The sequence below is a fragment of the Melanostigma gelatinosum genome (assembly GCF_949748355.1).
Source record: "Melanostigma gelatinosum genome assembly, chromosome: 8".
NCBI lineage: Eukaryota > Metazoa > Chordata > Actinopteri > Perciformes > Zoarcidae > Melanostigma > Melanostigma gelatinosum.
The window spans coordinates 17,043,069-17,061,311 of record NC_136641.1 but is presented as its reverse complement, the minus strand read 5'-3'; the positions used below and the strand labels follow the sequence as shown (position 1 = coordinate 17,061,311).

At 44.7% G+C, this 18,243-nt stretch overlaps 1 protein-coding gene across 1 annotated transcript; it reads left to right on the top strand.

Moving 5' to 3' along the window:
* Positions 1 to 3,103: 3,103 nt before the first annotated feature.
* On the top strand, positions 3,104 to 17,874 carry LOC306780860 (CTTNBP2 N-terminal-like protein). Its single transcript, XM_079273363.1, has 5 exons — positions 3,104 to 3,180; positions 5,403 to 5,510; positions 13,632 to 13,883; positions 14,061 to 14,168; positions 15,296 to 17,874. Exons 1-5 carry the CDS (start codon positions 3,175 to 3,177, stop codon positions 16,583 to 16,585), a joined length of 1,764 nt encoding a protein of 587 aa, XP_079129489.1. The 5' UTR covers positions 3,104 to 3,174; the 3' UTR covers positions 16,586 to 17,874.
* The last annotated feature ends 369 nt before the right edge of the window (positions 17,875 to 18,243 follow it).

Sequence of the window (18,243 nt, the reverse complement as noted above, 5' to 3'; positions counted from 1 at the left end):
AGGCTGTGAGAACAGCTTTTTCTTTAACATGCTTTATCAAAATAACAATATAGGAACATGATTTGGGGACTATCAGCGTGATTATTAATGTATTACCACAGGAAAAAAACATCCCAAACATTCATCTGAATTCACCAGCTTTTTCTTGTACTTTCCTTTACACTTTCTGTAGGACACAACTATCTCAGTTAGGACTTATTAGAGGATAAATGATCAAATGAGTTCCCAACACAGCTCTAATAATGCTGTAATGATAAATGTGATGTCAAGTGATGTCATTTTCCACCACCTAACTACAGCAGCATACCGTAGACTGAAACCAACTTTTCAGTTACAGGAAAAAGTGTCAGGTGCACACCCACGGGGTGGTCCTGCTTCATCAACCCTTTATAGAGGAACACTTAGACTGGACAAGGATAGACCTGCTCTGACCTAGGTCTGACCTGACAATGACCTACAAGTTTGTTTGAAAGTCTGTAAATTCAATAAAATGGATGGAAACCAAAATAGTTTTGTTTGTCTGTAATGTCAAAGAAATTTGAGACGTTGTAAAGTTACTATTCTCTACACTTCTTTATCTCAACATACAACTGATACTCTGGATGTGTCATCATTGAACCCAGTGATGGTTTGAGCGACCGGGCCCGGCAGGCGCGTCTTTGCCCAGTTCAGAGCTCCGTGCATCGGCCCTGAATACAACCAGAGGAAGAGTGGCAGTAGAAAACATGGAACGACCAGGTGGAGGTGGGACAAGATCCAAGCCAAGATGATCCAAGCCAAGATGGTCCACAGTCCCACTATAAGAAATAGTAGACTGTAGTAGATGATGGCCTGAGAGGAGTCGAATGTGGAGTCGGCCTGAGGACAGATTTAAATCTATTAATTTGAACATGTATTTATGATTAAAACAGGCTATGATGGCAGTTACGTTTAGGTATATGTGAACCAATAGCCTGTCTTGCCAAACCTGTACATCCTGTACTTTCACTGCATCATTCATCACCGGATCTTCCCCTTTACCAGACCTCAGGTAGTAAGGGGGCTGATGGGAGAGAGTCCTCGTTTCCTTCTTCTTGTGCCCAGAAGGCTTTCGTGGCTGTGGTTCTTCCATTGCCAATGTGTCTGCCCAAGGAGATGTTGGGGTTCAAGCACTCGAAACAACTATGGAATATTATAAACCAAAATATTAAGTTAAAACAGATCTATCTAATTGATCAATCAAATCAAATAAGCTTAATGGCTTTACAGTTTATGTTACATTATTGCCAAAGCTCAATTTCATATGAATAAATATTTGATTTTAATAAGAAAAATTTTGTTTTTCAAAACAGGAATGTTGTGATTCTAATAATATTATACAAACATAATCTTTCAATTGATTGGCCTCTCTAGTTCGGATCGTTTTGTGTAATACACCTCTCCAAACACACGGGGGCGACATGTATCCCTTTGATTCAGTGAAACTGCTCCTTTGACTGTCGTTGACCGGACGGGACGCAGCTAAAAATGGTGTGGCAGTAAATTGGCGTCTCTTTCTATTGTCTGTTGTGAAACCAAAGCCGGGCTTTCAAATATGTTTTGTAGGTCCCACTTTTCAAGAATCCGGCTCTTTTACTTTCCCAGTATCCAGTTGTAGGTTTGTTTTTGAAACCTGTTTCGGTCTTTAACACATGCTGTAGTGTAGAGAGATTAATATGCTCAATGTTATCCAGCTTTGCTTGTTTCCATGTTGTTAGTGATTTGTTTTGTTCCTCTTCACTCCTTATTTCACAAGTTTGAGAGGGTGGAGCTGAAGCTCATTACAAAGTGCACCCGAGTGGGCCTGGCTCAGGAAACTATGTCAACAGGCCTCGTACACAACATTTTGCTTTTGGGCATTACAGACATTACTGATATTCTTGCAATCTCATTTGTGACTTTGTTTTCTATTTGCCTAATAAAAGTGCTCACACTTTGGTCTGCGTGGTCTCGCTGCTTTGTCACAGTTTTGAAAAGGGTGATCCTTAAAATGTATCTCATTTAGTAATCTGTCATTTTAGGCAAACAAGTTTTCCTTAGTTTGAAAATGTAATAGCAGTTGTGAAAAGTAACTAAATTACTTGTACTTATGTCAAGGTACATAGTTTCTTTCGACAGTTTAGCAGAATAACACTTTTACTGAAGTAGCATTTTGAATTCAGGACTTTCAGTCTGGTGTGTACAGAGGTGAGAAAGACATGCAGGCTTGTATGGTGATACAATCTTTGTCTTTCAGCAACAACAGGAACAGATCTTCTAACTAAAACGCCTCAAAGATCATGTTTCTGTACATGCTTTTCAATAAGACCGAGTCTAAAATAAAAGGTAGAGAAACAAAAGAAGGGGATGTAAAGAACAAGACTGGACTGTTCAATGCCAACCCTCTATTCCACTGAACAACTTTTAAATGTTAGCACATTGCTTCAAGGTGCTGAATGGCACCATGACCTCACACACCCATATCATGTGACAACACCAGAACTTCCTGCTTTGCTATTTTAAATCATGATCTCAAAATGTGGCAGGTTTGAAATAAGGCACATTATGTTGCGATACTGCTAATTGGCCGTTAGGGGGCGATGCAACACAGTGAGAGACGATGCAAGCGCTCTCCCCCACGAGGCGGCAATTCTCGAGGGGGATCTTTGAGAAATAACCGGCTCTATGAGTTCTCGTGGTAAATGTACGGATTGTCTGTCTGTGCAGGAGCAAACTTTGCAATCATTTCAATCGAATTCAAAATGCATGTGTGTTCTAGGTTAGGCTACAAATAATCCACAGTTGAAGTGCACTCACTTCAAGTTTAGATGCTAGTATTGTAACGTGAAGTAAACATGCAACTATAGTGTGCCATCATTTTACCAAATCTGTTATCAATTCAAACAATTCACGCTGCCTGACAAATAATGGGTGGAAATCAACACTGGACGTCCGAAACAAAGAGGTTTATCCCACAGAGCCCGGAACGCCCCCTAGCGGAAAGCCTGCGAGCCATTGGCCAGATTGTAACACTACGCCCCTTTGATTGGCTGGCGGCGTCGTCACTGACCGTCTGTTGTTCGGCCTCGTTGATGACAGTGAACCGCTTTGATTCATGCTGTCGGGGAGCCTCCTTTTTGGATTTGGAGAACAATTAATGCGGGCTGAGCGGGGCGCATGAAGGTATGTTTTACACGGAAGGTTGTGGGAATATTTGGCTTCATGGCTTCCAGAAATTAAGCCTCCAACTTAGTCAGGCTTTTTAGTAAGAAAATGCAAAAGTCCATAGACAGGTTTCTGACCCGACTTGCTCGTTCTGGATGCGGCTTTGCTCTTTCACATTAGCCTAAGTGAAACTTCACAGCCGCAAACCAGGTAGGACTTTGTGCTTACTAATAATGCTGAAATATTATTTAGAAAGATATTAAACAGAGTAACAGCCGCGGAGGACCATGGGTCTTATGTTGAGTTAGTGTTCGGGCTAATGGGTGTGTTTACTTCAGCGATATTGATGCACTATTGATTTTGCCATTATCACTCCAGGGAATCTATATATGATGGCTAGTTTGGTGTTTGTGTGATGTCCGTGACACTTGAGCAATTGAAGTGAATGTTGCCAACACGGACAATAATGACATAGTCCCTTGTGTCAGACAAAAGGCCCACGGGGCAGGTGGATCCTGAGCAACCGCTGCCATCATGTAGTGCTTTGAACACACTGAGCGGTCCCAGCACAGACCCTGCCTGGTTACACAGCTAGGATGAGTAAGGTTGAACCCAGGCTTTGTTTGAGAGGTGTTTGTAAAGCCGTGAACTGCAGTGTGTGAACGCACACTTACGCATGAGACTGTTGTCCACTGTTCTGCCTTTTATATTGACTTGTAGATGTGCCTTCATCATCATTGGCTGATCTGCATGGCTGTACCATCTCGTGACAACACTGGTACATTGGCAGGGTGTCCATATTAAAGTCAAAGTGCAACTCTGCCTTTTAAAAGGCGGGCTACAGAGTGGGATTCAAGGATTGACTCTGGAGTGATGCTTCCTGTGGTGTGGGCATCCCTGGAATGTTGGAAGGATTTTCCATGGAAGATAATTTACAGATATCGGGTGACACATTTAGAGCGAGAGAGAGATTTGCCTACATTTACAGCCAACAGCTCAAACACACTAATATCCAAGCTAACTTACATCAGCGCGTGTGAGTGTGTGTGTGTGTGTGTGTGAGACTATAAGTGAGTAGCCAGTGCTGCACACACACTTTGTTGCTTTGCTGTGAATGTGTGGTGAGCCGCAGAATGCACCGAAGAATTTGGGCGCTGCCGCAAGAAAGTAAACTGTAGCCTTCACTTGAGATTCAACATTTGCTGCCAGAGAAGAGGAGAGGTTAGTTTTAAAGTGAAGATGAGGACGGTTGCTTTTAGTATTAATACAGACGGATGACAAATGCATCAAGAAATGTGAGGAAAAACATGACAAATGTAGATTCTTTGGAACACGAGGTGTCACTGAATGCTTTGGCGAGCAGGAAAACGATAAGAATCAGATTCACGTCGAATCTCAATTGAACACCTATACTGTATATTTGGGACCCTTGTGATTCGCAGCATCACCCTGTGGTTGTTCTGGCAGCCCAACACCTTACCAACTTTAATGTGGATTTTAATCTTGCACAGGTGACCCTTCAAAGCATCCTGCGTCTGTTTTATTTATTCATGGTGTGTGTGACAAAGAGAGAAGAACATCAGGTGTAAGAGACAGGCTGATCATTATAGCTGCTGTTATCTGACCTCCCAGCTTGCACATATCCTCGTCGCACACATAATTAACAACCTATGGAGCGGCCGCAGCATTACAAGGCACTGTAAATAACACGAAAGCGACGTTACCCAAGATGAAGTCAGCTGTGTTTTGTCTTTCTCTTGATTTTAAGGATGATGTCTGCTGTGTGAAGTGTGTTATGTCTGGACCCTATGACTATGACTGGACCTAGCGGATGAATCACAGGATGGAGTGCGGGATGGCTAATACCTTCAAAGTGTGTGCCAAATAACACGTTTCAATCAATCACGCTTGTCTAACCCTGTTGGTATTTGGAAACCCACTGAATCTTCGCAGTGGGAACGCAATAGGGATAACAACTGTCATCAGTCCCTTCAGCAACTTAACATGCAGATATGCTAATGACTTCCTGTTTATAACCCTGAGCACAACCCAGTGAGATGGGACCCCGAGTCCCATAAATGCACTCCGATAATCTACTACTAAGTGCCAATATGCTACACGAAAGAACACATGTTCTCACACCTGGACCGCTTTTATTCATTGATTCGCTAAATCCTCCTGATTGCGTTTTGTGTTTATTTGCTTCTTGTATCTCTTTAACGCTCCCTCTGTCTCCTCAGGATGAGAAGATGAATGTGGAGGCTCTAAGCAGAGCAGAGCTGCTGACTCTCCTCAGTGTCCTGGAAGGAGAGCTGGAGGCCCAGGATGTGGTCATACATGCCCTCAGGGTGAGTTAGCCACTACGTCTGATGCACACAAATCCCCCCCGTAGACTGAGAACACCTCACGTACATGTAGCAGCATACACAATAACAACAACTATAAGTAGGATTATAGCCATCACAGCTACCCATCAAATACAACTCTTTTCTCTGTCTTTACTGAAGACATCCTTGGACACTAAAATTGACCGGTTTCAGCATGACACCCCCCCAAAAAGAATGTGCGCTAGCAGGGAGGGGATGTGTAAACAGGAAGCTAAGGAAACAGAGCTCGTAAAGACAATGGCGCAGGAGTCATTCTGGTTTCCCAGGCCTTTTATTCCACCAGAGCACACATTATTGCTGGTCAGACCAGTTGAAATCTGTGTTTATTTCCATTCAGGCACTATTCAGACCTGGATATGTCGACATTGTGTCCTGGCGTTAGTTCAGACTTACTCCAGTTCATACCTGATCTGTGTCAAATGTGTCTTTAGTAACTATTTGTTTTGATCTGGGAAAACTCCCGTTGTCGCTGAATCGAAACAAAAATTTGCCCTCGGCCAAAGTGAAGGCGTTGGTGGCTGTTTGGCACCTTGCCTGGGGTGCATACCGCAAACCTTGTGAGAGTTGTTTGGCACTCGCAAATCAGCTGTATCCAACTGTCTTTCGAACCCTAAAGACAGACTACGGCGATGACAGAGAGGCAGTCTTTCAAGGCATCTGTGCATCTTAGACCACTTCTGAATGTTTTGAGGGACATTGTCCACAGTTTGAGTGCACATTGTCCACACAGTACCTCAGGCATTATGCAGCAACAACCTTAAATCCTCAGTTTTGTGTGACGCAGTCGTTCATATTCAAGTGAAAGAGCAGAGCTTACCCTCGGCTACAATGCCTGGCAATGTTTTAGTCGAGACTCATGGCCGCAGCAGCTGCTCCATGCTTAGGGTGAAGCTGCTTACGCCCTGAATGCTTGACTCATTGTCTGAAATAGTGATTGAAGTTGTGATAAGGACAAGTAGCAACGACTCCTGCCTTGTTCTAATGGACAGGCCTTGATAATGAAGTGTATCTTGCATGCAAACGAGGCTGTCATCATGGGAGAGTTTCATTGCCAGGGCCTGAGGGGAAACTGATCTAACCGCACCGGCTCAGAAGCATCTGTCACTGCAGTTTTTAAAGATCTGATGAAAGGCAGGGTTTGCCGAAAAACTCAACGCACACGTCATTCCCCTCAGGACAAATGTGACCTCAGCCTGGCTGTCTCTACTCATTTCTCTTTCCGTATCTTTAACTGCTTTTCCCCCTCCTTTCCTCCTTCTCTCATCCTCACACACACACACAGCAACATTATGGGGGGGGGGGGGGTCTTTAATGTTTGACCATGACCCATGTCTTATCTGCCCACACACACACACACAGACACACGATGGTCTCTGGTGGGCCAGTTAGAGGCTGCAGTGTTTACTGTGGAGAGGATGTACAGAGTTGTAGGCTCAAATCACAGACTTCCCTTGTTACCACTGGGGGCCTGTACACCATTTTTCACTGACTGGTTCAGGTTCGGGCAGATTGTGTGTAGACACGTGACCGCAGAGGGGGGGGGGGGTGTTAGGGTTTGATGACAGGCTAATGTGTCCTTTATTGAGCGCTGTGTCTGTGCATTGATTTTGCACCCGAGAGGTCTGTTTGTACACTCTGTCTAGGGCTGGGCGATATGGCCTAAAAATAAAATCTCCGATTTTTTTACAAAAAATCCGATTCACGATTTAAATCGATTTTTCCCCCCACAAATTTTTGCAGATGACAGAAGCTGTTGAAAACAATTTTTTATTTTATTTTGTGATGATTTTCCCTCGTAGGTTGATAAAAATAAAGTGCAAACAAAACCTGAACATTGTAGAAAGGTGCCTGTAGTATACAAAAAGTATTTGGTCACTCTTTTGTTTGCCTGAATCATTTAAATATAAAATTAAATTAAAGATAACATTAAATGGCATTAAATAGTAGCCTTCCATTGTAAACAACTGTGCAAATGTAACTTTTGACAGTAAGCTTTTCTAACTGAATACACTGATACAAACACAGCATGAAATAAAATGTATGTGACCCTTTACCATTCACATTTTCAAAAGTCCAACATCTGATCTAACATCAACATAACATATTGTGCACAGTAAATAAGTGCATGTAAACAAAATCAAGTGCATTCACAACATAACCAACAGTATTAAACAGTAGTGCATGTTTTTTCTAAATATTTTTTGCCAGGAAGACAGCGTCGCTTGTGCTCCCGCGGTCCTGCTCCCTCCTCCGCAACACTTCTCCCACTCGGCGGCATGCCTCTGTTTGAGGCTGTTTGTTCTGTGTCAGATGACACGAACCCGAACCATTTCCAGACCACCGAAGACACATTCTTCCCTCTCTTAAGAACGAGAGCTTCACTGCTGGCCGCCATTGTTTTCGTTTGTAAACAATGCGCGCGCACTCAACTACGGGAACCCAACGGGGGGAGGGGTGGGGGCGATTTTCTCGATTTTCAATAAAACACATCGCCTTAAAGCACACATTCGAATTAATCGATTAAATCGATTTATCGCCCAGCCCTAACTCTGTCCTTTCTGTTTGTCATTTCCCCTCTGGGATTTCTTCCTGGATCGTGACATGCCACCGTGTTTTCTCTCCAACTAGAGCTCTCCCCTCGGTGTTGTCAGTACAAGTACTTGGGTTGCTTGTAGATTGCTTGGGACATTCGCATTCAGGGGCCTTTTTAACCCTTCCTTCACCCGAAACCCCCCTAGAAACTTGGAACTGTCTCAGTGTTTGCTTACTAATAAGATGGCGTCGTCACCCTTGGGACTTGTCTCTACAGAGTCTTCACTTTACTGTTTTTAGTTCTCATCACTAGGGAGACAGAGAAGCGGATTTATTAGAGCTGAACATTCCTGAGAACACGACACCCGAAACAGGTTCTGCATTCCAACAGGAGTGGCGTATCTTTTGAGTTGATGATTGTCTATATCTATTCTGGAACTAATGCCACTATTATCTTCTCTCTGTCAGGCGTACATGGCATAAATCCAGCGGAAAGCAAGTTCTCACTCTTGAAAGTCAGTCCTTCCTCAATCGTTGTTGCGCTGCTTTCGGGACACCAAGTAAACGAGTGAACACAGTGGGAAACACACGTCCGACGCTGATGTACAAATATGTCTCAGGTCTGCTTTGAACCTGTTGTTTTTGCGACACAAATATCGCTGCTTGGCAATGGGTTGAACTTTGCTCACCCAGAACATCAGATGGTCGCTGTGGATAAAATGTTGTAGTCATGCTCAGCAGGTCCTGTTTGTGTGTTCCCTATGATGTCATATCCTGTAATCCTAAAAGGCTATGTCTATTTTTGCAGGCTGACGTGTTTTCCCGATTCCCTAAAACAATCGGGCCCGGCTAGAATGGGCTGTTCAGATAAGATTGTATATTGTGTTCCTCCTACAAGAATCACTGCCAAATTTGGACATGAGGAGGGTTCCCTTAAAAGCAAGGAAATACCTAATGGAACAGTGTAATGCACTCTGGTCTATGATGTCAGTGAAGCGCTTCGATAATAACATCCTGAGCCCGAGGCTCAGGAGAGTAAAGCTCGCTGACCGGACAATTCTGAGATGACATCAAAGTGCCCAACTCACAGCAATGTTTACTCCATGTGAGCGACACGGGTCAGGTACTGTTTTCCTCAGGATGTCCTTATATGGCAGCCTCTCTTATCCCGAGACCCAGCTCGAAAATAATGGATCGTATCTGTCGTGGTAATAAGTTCCACCCTTCGCTGGTATTTGCACTGAACAGCACTGAGTATTTGCCTGCTACAAATAGATTAGTGATACAGGAGGTCAGTCTGAGATAAGAAAAATAAATGCTCTTTCAATGCCGTTTGTGCCTGTGTCTGCATCAGTGACAAATGTCATTTCTGACTATGTTTCAAGAAATACCGGAGCACTTCCTTGTTCCACCTAATGATATGTCATGCTTCTCCAAAAGCATTGCCTGATGGCTGAGATCACCTGCTCCCATGTTTCCTCACTAACCACTGATGATAGCGACCGAGGGAGTTAAACATTACTTGGAAGTTGTCTCGTTGCACGGCCCCTAAAGTTAGGCGAGGTTTTGTTTGCCGTTATTTTATTGCCATCTTTAATGTGTGGGTGAGAGGTGTGGAGGACACCGCTTAATCCTCCAGCACACACCTTAGCTTACACTTCAAAAAAAGTCTGCACTTACAATCTCATTTGGCTCTCTTGCTCACTCTTTCTCACTCTCTTCTATTTTCTTGTCTCTGCACCGTCTGCATGAGACACTATGAGACTGGTATGGCTTGCCACGTAATTTAAAACCAGTGTTCGCTTTGAGTGAACTTCCCGGACGGTATTTTAAATGTACACATTTGAGAAATGAATGATGCAGAAATGGCACTCACCAGTTATACATTTTTTCCCGATACTGATTCTGTACAATCTCAGTGAGTTCTCAGTAAATGCAGATGAGGGCCTAAACCAGCTGCTGCTATATTGTCAGTACGATGGTACACCTGGCCCGTTAAGGACCAAAGTAACTGCTCTCATCCTGGCTGTCGGTCAATGAGAGTACATGTTTATCTGAAGAGATGTCAGGACACAAGCCTCCACTATCTATTACTTTTAAATGATGTCATTTGTAGTGTGGGAACCACAGAGTATTATGATGATCCAACTCTATAGCACTACAGAGCTTCTCTTTAATCGTCCAGCCTCCTTTAGATGATTATTTTGATTTTTACAGCCGACCATTGTCACACATTTGTCTTTTAGCTTCTTGGACAGTTTGCCAAAAATCAACAAATGCAGCTTAAAGTGGGTACAATCGCAATGTTGGCTCTCCCAAGTAAACACTACACGATCGTATCCTGTAAGTTGTGTAGATAATGATGATAACTGTCCCTAGTGGCTGGTTAGCTAGTCATTAGTCCCCAGCACCAGACTGTCACCACAACCTCCCTATCGAGTGCTCAGCCAAACTAAGGCGTGTGTACTGTTGGGTCGGTAACGCACTAGAAGCAGAGGCGTTTCTTCTTTTTGCAGTCAAAGACATTGTCTCACTTTCTCATTTCCCCAGAAGACTGTTCTGAAATGACCAACAAAATGGGTCAGAGCCCTTTGTGTCTGTTTGAGTTTGCAGCCTCACCAGCTCTGTTCAATGAGATGTGACAGCCGGTGGATTGATACTTCTCAACTGCCAAGGCCTGCTATTCAGGCTGACGAGCGGTCCATTGACTATTTGTTCTTTTCCACTTTTAAGTAGAGCAGAGTAGTTGTGTCCACTCCCCGGGAAGAAAAACGGCACTACTGACTTCCTCATCCAAGGAAACCCTGAAGCCAGAGACATCAATCTGAAGAGGATGGTCTGCAGCTGACAGACTGTCTTCTGTTTTTCTTTGCTTCTCATTGTAGCCCGTCTCCTATTCTACGCTTAGAGCATTACCCCACACCGTGCTTCTCTTGCGCAGCAGGTTTATGATCAAAAGTCTCGATTTATAAACTCCTGTTTTTGGTTTGAAATGACTGAATGGAACTACAACCTCATCTACTCGTTTATTCTGCATGGTCCTCTGTCCTCTTGTTGCAAAGGCGCTTGCACGGTGCTCCTAAAGTTCCACGAAAGAAGCTTTTCATATCTGACAGGTCTGGTCCTGCTGTCCCTTTGTCTCTGTGTGTCCTAACTGTTCTTCTGACTAGCAGACTAATTCACCAGGAACGCATTCTTTTCCCATAACCCCCCACTGCAAAGCTGCTGGACTTGAAATGTTACCCCGGAAACAGACGGTTATGCTCAGAACCTTGTGCAGCACGGTGTGCAAACACATGCCAGCTCACGCACACGCATATAGATATGTGCATGCATATGCATTCCTGCTCATTTTGACAGCAATTCAGTTTTTTTCTTTCATCCACAGTACTATTTAGCAGTTAGCTTAAAGGCTAAACTGTTCATGTGTAACAGGAGACGTGCACCCGATAGCAGTCAGAGCTGCTGACTTCATTGTGTGACAGTCATTGCAGAGGCTCTCTCAGGAAACAGGACTCCCTGGCTCTCTTCAGCGTCACACAAGGGCATGATTGTGGCCTGAGGCTGTAGGGAACCGACTGACAGAATCTTCCCAGGTGAAAAGCATCAGATTGTCTTTCACACCTCGGCACAGCTGCGGGAACGCATTAGAGGATAGAACCTGTTGGAGAAGGCAATGCTAGAACAAGCTGTAACACACGCGTTTATAGCTACAACACTGCGCGGAATCGTAGAGGAATTGTTATATACTTGATGCAAATTCAAAAACCAGAATTCTTGACAATGAATTGGTGAATGAATAGCATATAATATATTCTCTCTTGTAGAGACATTTGTCATCAGTAGCTGGGCAGAAATGAGAGCTTTGCAGCAGAGAGGGTTTGCTTGTTGTGCCCTGTTATAGAAGAAAGCACACTCTGTCATTATGATCAGAAGTATCCCAAGAAAAACCAGACTCTAGGCTAGGACTGCTACACACACACACACACACACACACGCACACAATCCAATCACAGCCTGACCCTTAATGGTGTATTTAAGCAGTTATTTAACTCATTAAGCTGCAGTTTTGTCTCCTGCTAGATGAAGAAGCTTTACAGCTTTCGTCCAAAGCCCAGCACAAAAACACAGCCACAGGCAAACATGCAAATGGCTCACACACACATACACATTTATTATCACCAAAATGGAGGAAAATACACACACACACATACACACTCGTACCCTTTCAGACATGGAGACAACGCGTAAAACTGAAGGCATTGAGACAGTGTCTTTGTCCAAGTCCTGTAATCTCTTCACTGAGGGTCACATTCTTTGTTCAGCCTCAAATACTGCCTCTTTACTGATGTCCTCTGTGTGTGTGTGTGTGTGTGTGTGTGTGTGTGTGTGTGTGTGTGTGTGTGTGTGTGTGTGTGTGTGTGTGTGTGTGTGTGTGTGTGTGTGTGTGTGTGTGTGTGTGTGTGTGTGTGTGTGTGTGTGTGTGTGTGTGTGTGTGTGCGCGCGCTGCCCCAGTCTGGGAGCGTGTGAGAGAAACGACGCTGGCAGAGAGACGGAAGTAGAGAGAGGCATTTTCTGAGAAATGAACAAGCAGAGGAATTCAGTGCAAAAAAAGGAATTTGTGTTTGGGCAGGGAGAGGAAGGGGGCCGGAGGACCGGGGGTGTCTTGTGCTTACGTCACTAGCCCCGCCAGCTGACGCTGTAGGCCTTCAGAACTCTAACCTACTCACTGTATGTAGTAAATGAGACATCCGGATGATATATCATTGTGTCCCGCTGTGAGGTCAACGAGGCCCGATCACGTGTCACTTCATTTGTCATTCCAGCCTGCTTCTCTCAAACACGCCTGAGTAGGCTATGGTAAATAGAAAGTAGTTGATTGCGCTCAGGATTTCATTTTTACCCGTAACAAGTGTGCTATCCGTTTTCTTTATTCAATTATTCCGCTTTTCGCTGAGGTATGATATAGCTTCTTCATTAGAAACAGCTCTGCGTTTTGTGTCTGATCTCATGGACCCGGTCCGTCACCCCTGCATCCCTGGGGAGGAGTTAACATCTGCCCCTGGTGGGGGTTGGACAGCCGCGCTTCACCTCTTTGTGTTTGTGTTGGGAGGAACGACCGTCTGCTTTGCTCACACTGACAATAACATCGTTCCACACAGATTTCCTGCACACACTTACTCACGAGTCTTATGTTCGACAGTGATATGATACATAAAGGTATTACCGAAGAGTCAGTCTTCTGTTCTGTTTGCGATGCGTTAGCCTACGTGGTGTTTTCTTGGCACTGGCAGTTGGGCCTCTTGTTATCTCACAACACATTTTTTCCTGTGCTGCAGTGTGGAAAGAAAACCTCATCCTATCAGATCCATGTTCTGCCATACACCGACACATTGGTTCTTTTTCTTCTTCTGCTGTGTCAGGACTGAACATTTACATGGACAGCTTCGTTTTTTTCCTCCTGTAGGCCACAGGTGGATTCATCTGCTGTTAAAGGAACAGCCCAACAGTACAATTACACGTGTGTGCTGTATGTTTGTGTGTCTCTAGGCTCAGCACAGAGATGCTTTCGTCCAGGAGCGTTATGGCGAGTACGACCTCAGCGATCCCTTCCTGGCCCTGCAGCGGGACAGCGAGTCCTCAGAGCGCCAGAACACGCTCACCCAGTCTCGTACACACCAGCAGGCCCGGGCGGTGGGACCGAACCCGCTGGCAGTGCTTAAACTGGTCATGTCTCACTGCAAGAGGATGCAGGAGAGGATGATTGGACAGCTGGCTGCTACTGAGAGCAGACACGGGAGGGTAAGTAATGCACACACACACACTCACTCCTCTTCACTTCAGTGTCTGGACAATGTGGCAACAACCCAAGTAACCCAAGTGTCACACGTTGAGAATGTTTTCAAATGAATGCACTGAATCCTGTAACAAGAACCCTGTCTGCATGTCAAGTGATTTCATTGTTTGATTGTTTGATAGATGATAGCTGATCTGGAGGAGGAGAAACGACGGCGTGCTCAGGAGTCTGCGCAGAGTGATGATTTCACCTTCATGCTGCAGACAGAAAGGGACAAACTGCTGCAACAGGTACGGCTGATGTACTGTTGCAATATGCGTGTATGTATTTGTATGTTTTGTAAAGATAGACGATGCCTCTCCTCCGCCTGTGTGCACCGTGTCCCTCTTCGGTGTGGCAGCTGTGATTTAAAACCAAGCGACTGAGCAGGGAAGCATCGTTGCAGTTCTATTGTGTAACCCAGTCGGGCGGACAGGCCTCGGCCTGTTCAAGTGCAGACAAACACAAGCACTCGTATGCACAAGCACCGGGCTGTTCCACAGGAAACGGAGGAGGAAGAGGCCATTGTTTAGTTGTCCAGCAGCCATGTGGCTTTATGGCCTCAGGAAACCTGAGATAATGAATGTCCATGTCTGATGCAAGATCATCTGGCGCACACACACTGTGAGCACACAATCAGTCACTATACAAACTTTAGACAACGTCCTTATGGCTTAGGGAGGTTTCCTGAGTGTCTCCCAGGCCTCCTCAGGCTTTCCTGCCTGTGTTGTTTTTGTACAGGAATCATATGCACTAGGTTGTACTTTATCACCTCCCATTTCCTTCTTTAACTCATCAAAGGTTTTGAGTTGCCTAGTCAGCGAGTAAAGACGTAATGGCAATCTGAACTTTCCACAAACCAGCAAATTATTATTTAAAGGGCAAAAACATGAACAGCAGCTTCTTCCTCCGTCTCGCCTGACCCTGTAACGACACATACAGACATGTCTTCATCCCCTTTGCTCATTCTGTGTCATTCAAGTGGACCTTATTTAAATGTAGTTCATTTAGCTGACCGGCAAAGATGGAGACACTCTGTGAAAACTGGGAGAAAAACAGGAATTGAGCGAATTTAATGAAATGACATCGTCACGAGTGTCATGAATGCCATTGGCAAACATTTTTTAAAATAAACAATAGGATATAACACATTACTTAAAAAAATACAGTTGCAGGTTATAATGGGTTTAGTGCAAAAATACATATCCCGAAAAAAACCCCATTTTGAAGCAAAACAACAATTATGTTTTCTATGGTGCTGTTTCTCATCCTGTGTTGGATCTAATGTAAGCAGTGTTCTTTTGCCTCCTTGTGGTCAAACGTGGAAATGCTGCCTCGCCTTGACGCTTATCTTGTATCGCTCTCCCTCCCTTTTTAGTTGGAAGTGGAGCGTGCAACAGTGCGGAAGTTAGAGAAGGAGCAAGCGCAGGCAGTGAGCCAGGTGGAGGAGTCACTGTCCCAGCAGCAACAGCTCTCATCAAACCTGACTCTGGAGCTCCAGAAAGCCAGCAGCCAGGCGCAAGAGGAGGCTCACAAGGCCTCCCAACTCCGCACTCTGCTCCAAGAGGAGACCAGTGCCCTGGAGAAGCTCCGGGGGGTTCTTGAAGACGAGAAGAGCAGGGCGGCCCAGCTAGAGGTGAGGTCTGAAAGGGAACTGGCTGAGTTTGACACAGAAAGAGAGCAGATGAAAGGCAGGCTCAGCAAAGAGGAGGAGAGGAGTAGGGAGCTTGAGAGGCAGCTGGAGCTGCTGAGGAAGAGGCTGGCTGAAACTGGAGGGGGTAAAGAAGTGGTAAAGGAGGCTGTGACAGCGGGGAAAGAAACACTTTCCGTGGTGGGGTCCACCCCTGTGCAGACTGAGCCAGATGGAAAGATAACTGTCGCCCCTAAATCCTCCTCACCACCAAAGGTCAATGGCCATCACACTCATAAAGAGTCAGAACCAACACAGGAGGGGAGAGGACCAGAAAATGGAGGGGTGGTACTGAATGGGGGAGGAGCACTTTTGCATTCCCCTCTTCACCCTCACCCTCATCCTCACTCTCCCTCCAGCACGGCCTCCTCTTCCCTCTCCTCTTCGCCCATTTCCTCGCCCGTTCTTGCCAAGCGTCTGGGCAGCCCGGGCTTCCATCAGTTCTCCTACCAGGCGGGCGTCAACCAGCGATTCCATGCCGCCAGGCACAAGTTCCAGAGCCAGGCTGAGCTGGAGCAGCAGCTTGGTGGCCCTCTTTCCCCGAGGGACCTCTCCCCCACCACCTCCTCCGTCCCTCCCCCACTAGAGCACAGCTCAGCGAAGCAGCTGGCCCGCAACACTGTCACTCAGGTGCTGTCCCGCTTCACCAGCCAGCAGGCGGGCGTCAAGCTGGCACCAATCAGCAGCTCTCCGTTCGGTACAGACTACCGCAACATAGCAGCAACTCCTCCCGGGGGGCGGTCGCCTTCTTCAGGGCCTCTATCACCGGGCATCCGCTCCCCCCTCACTCCTCGCTCAGAGAGGGCCCATCCTCCTGCGATAACTGCCAAGAAGCCCGGCATGAGTCCGACTCCGGGCTCCCCAAGTCACTCTGCTCGGATCAGCCTCTTCCCAGAGCTGACGGGGAACTGTGGACACAGCAACAGTGGGCAGGAAGGTGCCAAGGAGCCAGACCTGCTTTTATCTTCCAGCAGCTAACGGACAGATTATAGAAACGAACTAAGTCAGGCCTGAATCAACAGCTACTGTACTCACTATCGTTGCCGGCCCTTAAACCCACTTCATAGCACTCGTAATCAGTAGGACAGACACTTCACAGCTGGACTAAGAGTTTGTCTCCTCGATACCACAAACTGAGAAACAATCAGAAAATAACTATTTGAAATAAATAAGGTGGTATATTGTGATTTTGAAAAAAAAATCTGATTTAAATATTTCTATTAACATTCCTGTCTTTACTCTTTTATATTGATTTTTTTTGTTGTAAGTTTAAAGTTTTAGAATGAATATCTCTGTTATTTTACACTTTAACTTCATATTAAGGGTATTTAGAAATCATGTCCGTAAAGACCTGTTTGGTTTTGAAGAAAGACATTTGAACAAGATTTCACAGTACAGCACTCTTTTTCTTTTCCCTTAATGCTCAAATGATGCATCGTGTTAGAATCAAAAGAAGACTTTAGTCAGAAGCAACACTGTACAGCAAGTAGAAGGGCTGAAATACGTGGATGTAGAGTATAGCAAATGTGTAGCTATCACCATTTCACAAAAGACTAGCGAGTAGTTTCTAAATGTTTTTTCCAATAAATCCGTATGCACTTCCTGTTGAGATAGTCTATGAAAACACTATTATACTGTAAATAGTTTGAAGAATTCACAGTTGATTCTCTGTGAATGAACATCACACACGCGTGTGCTGTTTTTTATTTTACACTTGTCATGAATACACTGAATCTTGTCCCTAAATGGGGGGGGGGGGGCACACTTTGTACAACATTACTGTAAGATACTGTCTGTCAACAATTTATATTATTTTGATTCAGGGAGGTTTAACTTCTGCTTTACCCAAACCAAGAAGGACTAAGTCATGATTATGTGACAACTCTTTGGGGGATATTCCATCAATGGACGAAAGGTTTGAATCTTGCTACTGTAACTGTTTCTATAGTATCTGTCAAATCATTTACATGGTGTTGTGTCTTGTCCTAACAGTGCTACACCTGTTTGTTTTAGGTTTAACATGATTTTTTTTTTTTTTAAATCTTTAAACTCAAGAGTTTATGGAAACTAGTTGTAGCTAATCAATTTAAATCTGTGGATTTATATCTGTGAGGGGCAATGTCCATCAGTCTCTTGTAATAAATGTGCATATCAAGAACACCTGGATTATCTAGTGTTTTATTACTTCTAGATACAAATTCAATAGGCAACAGTCTCAGGGACGAAAGGGTATTCATTTATTAATAGGCTATAACCGTGAATGTAAAAAGTCCCATAACAAGTCTTGTGAAACAAGTTAAAACATAAATAAACAACATTAACAAGGTTAACTACCAGAATATCTACCTGCTTAGTTAATCTATTTGTTAGAGATGACGCTTGTGATTGATTGTTCATGCCCGCAGAGGTCAGAGGGGGAGATGCCGGTGTTGTGCTGTGCCATGTTGTTGTATGCCAAGAGGAAGCTTCCCGTCCCAGCATTGTTACTCTTTTTCAGGTACGAAATGAGTAACGTCCCATATGGTCTTTAACTTGTGTTGTGGCAGCATTCATTTGATTTTAGACTGTTAATTGATAAGTTAATAATTCCTTTTTCACATTGCCTGAAATCAGATGGTCTATTTGTTACACTCGAC

Excerpts from the sequence above, each read along its gene's own strand:
- LOC306780860 (XM_079273363.1), top strand. Across the intron at positions 5,511-13,631 it reads TGGTCATACATGCCCTCAGG|GCTCAGCACAGAGATGCTTT; the intron begins GTGAGTTAGCCA and ends GTGTGTCTCTAG. Across the intron at positions 13,884-14,060 it reads CTGAGAGCAGACACGGGAGG|ATGATAGCTGATCTGGAGGA; the intron begins GTAAGTAATGCA and ends ATTGTTTGATAG.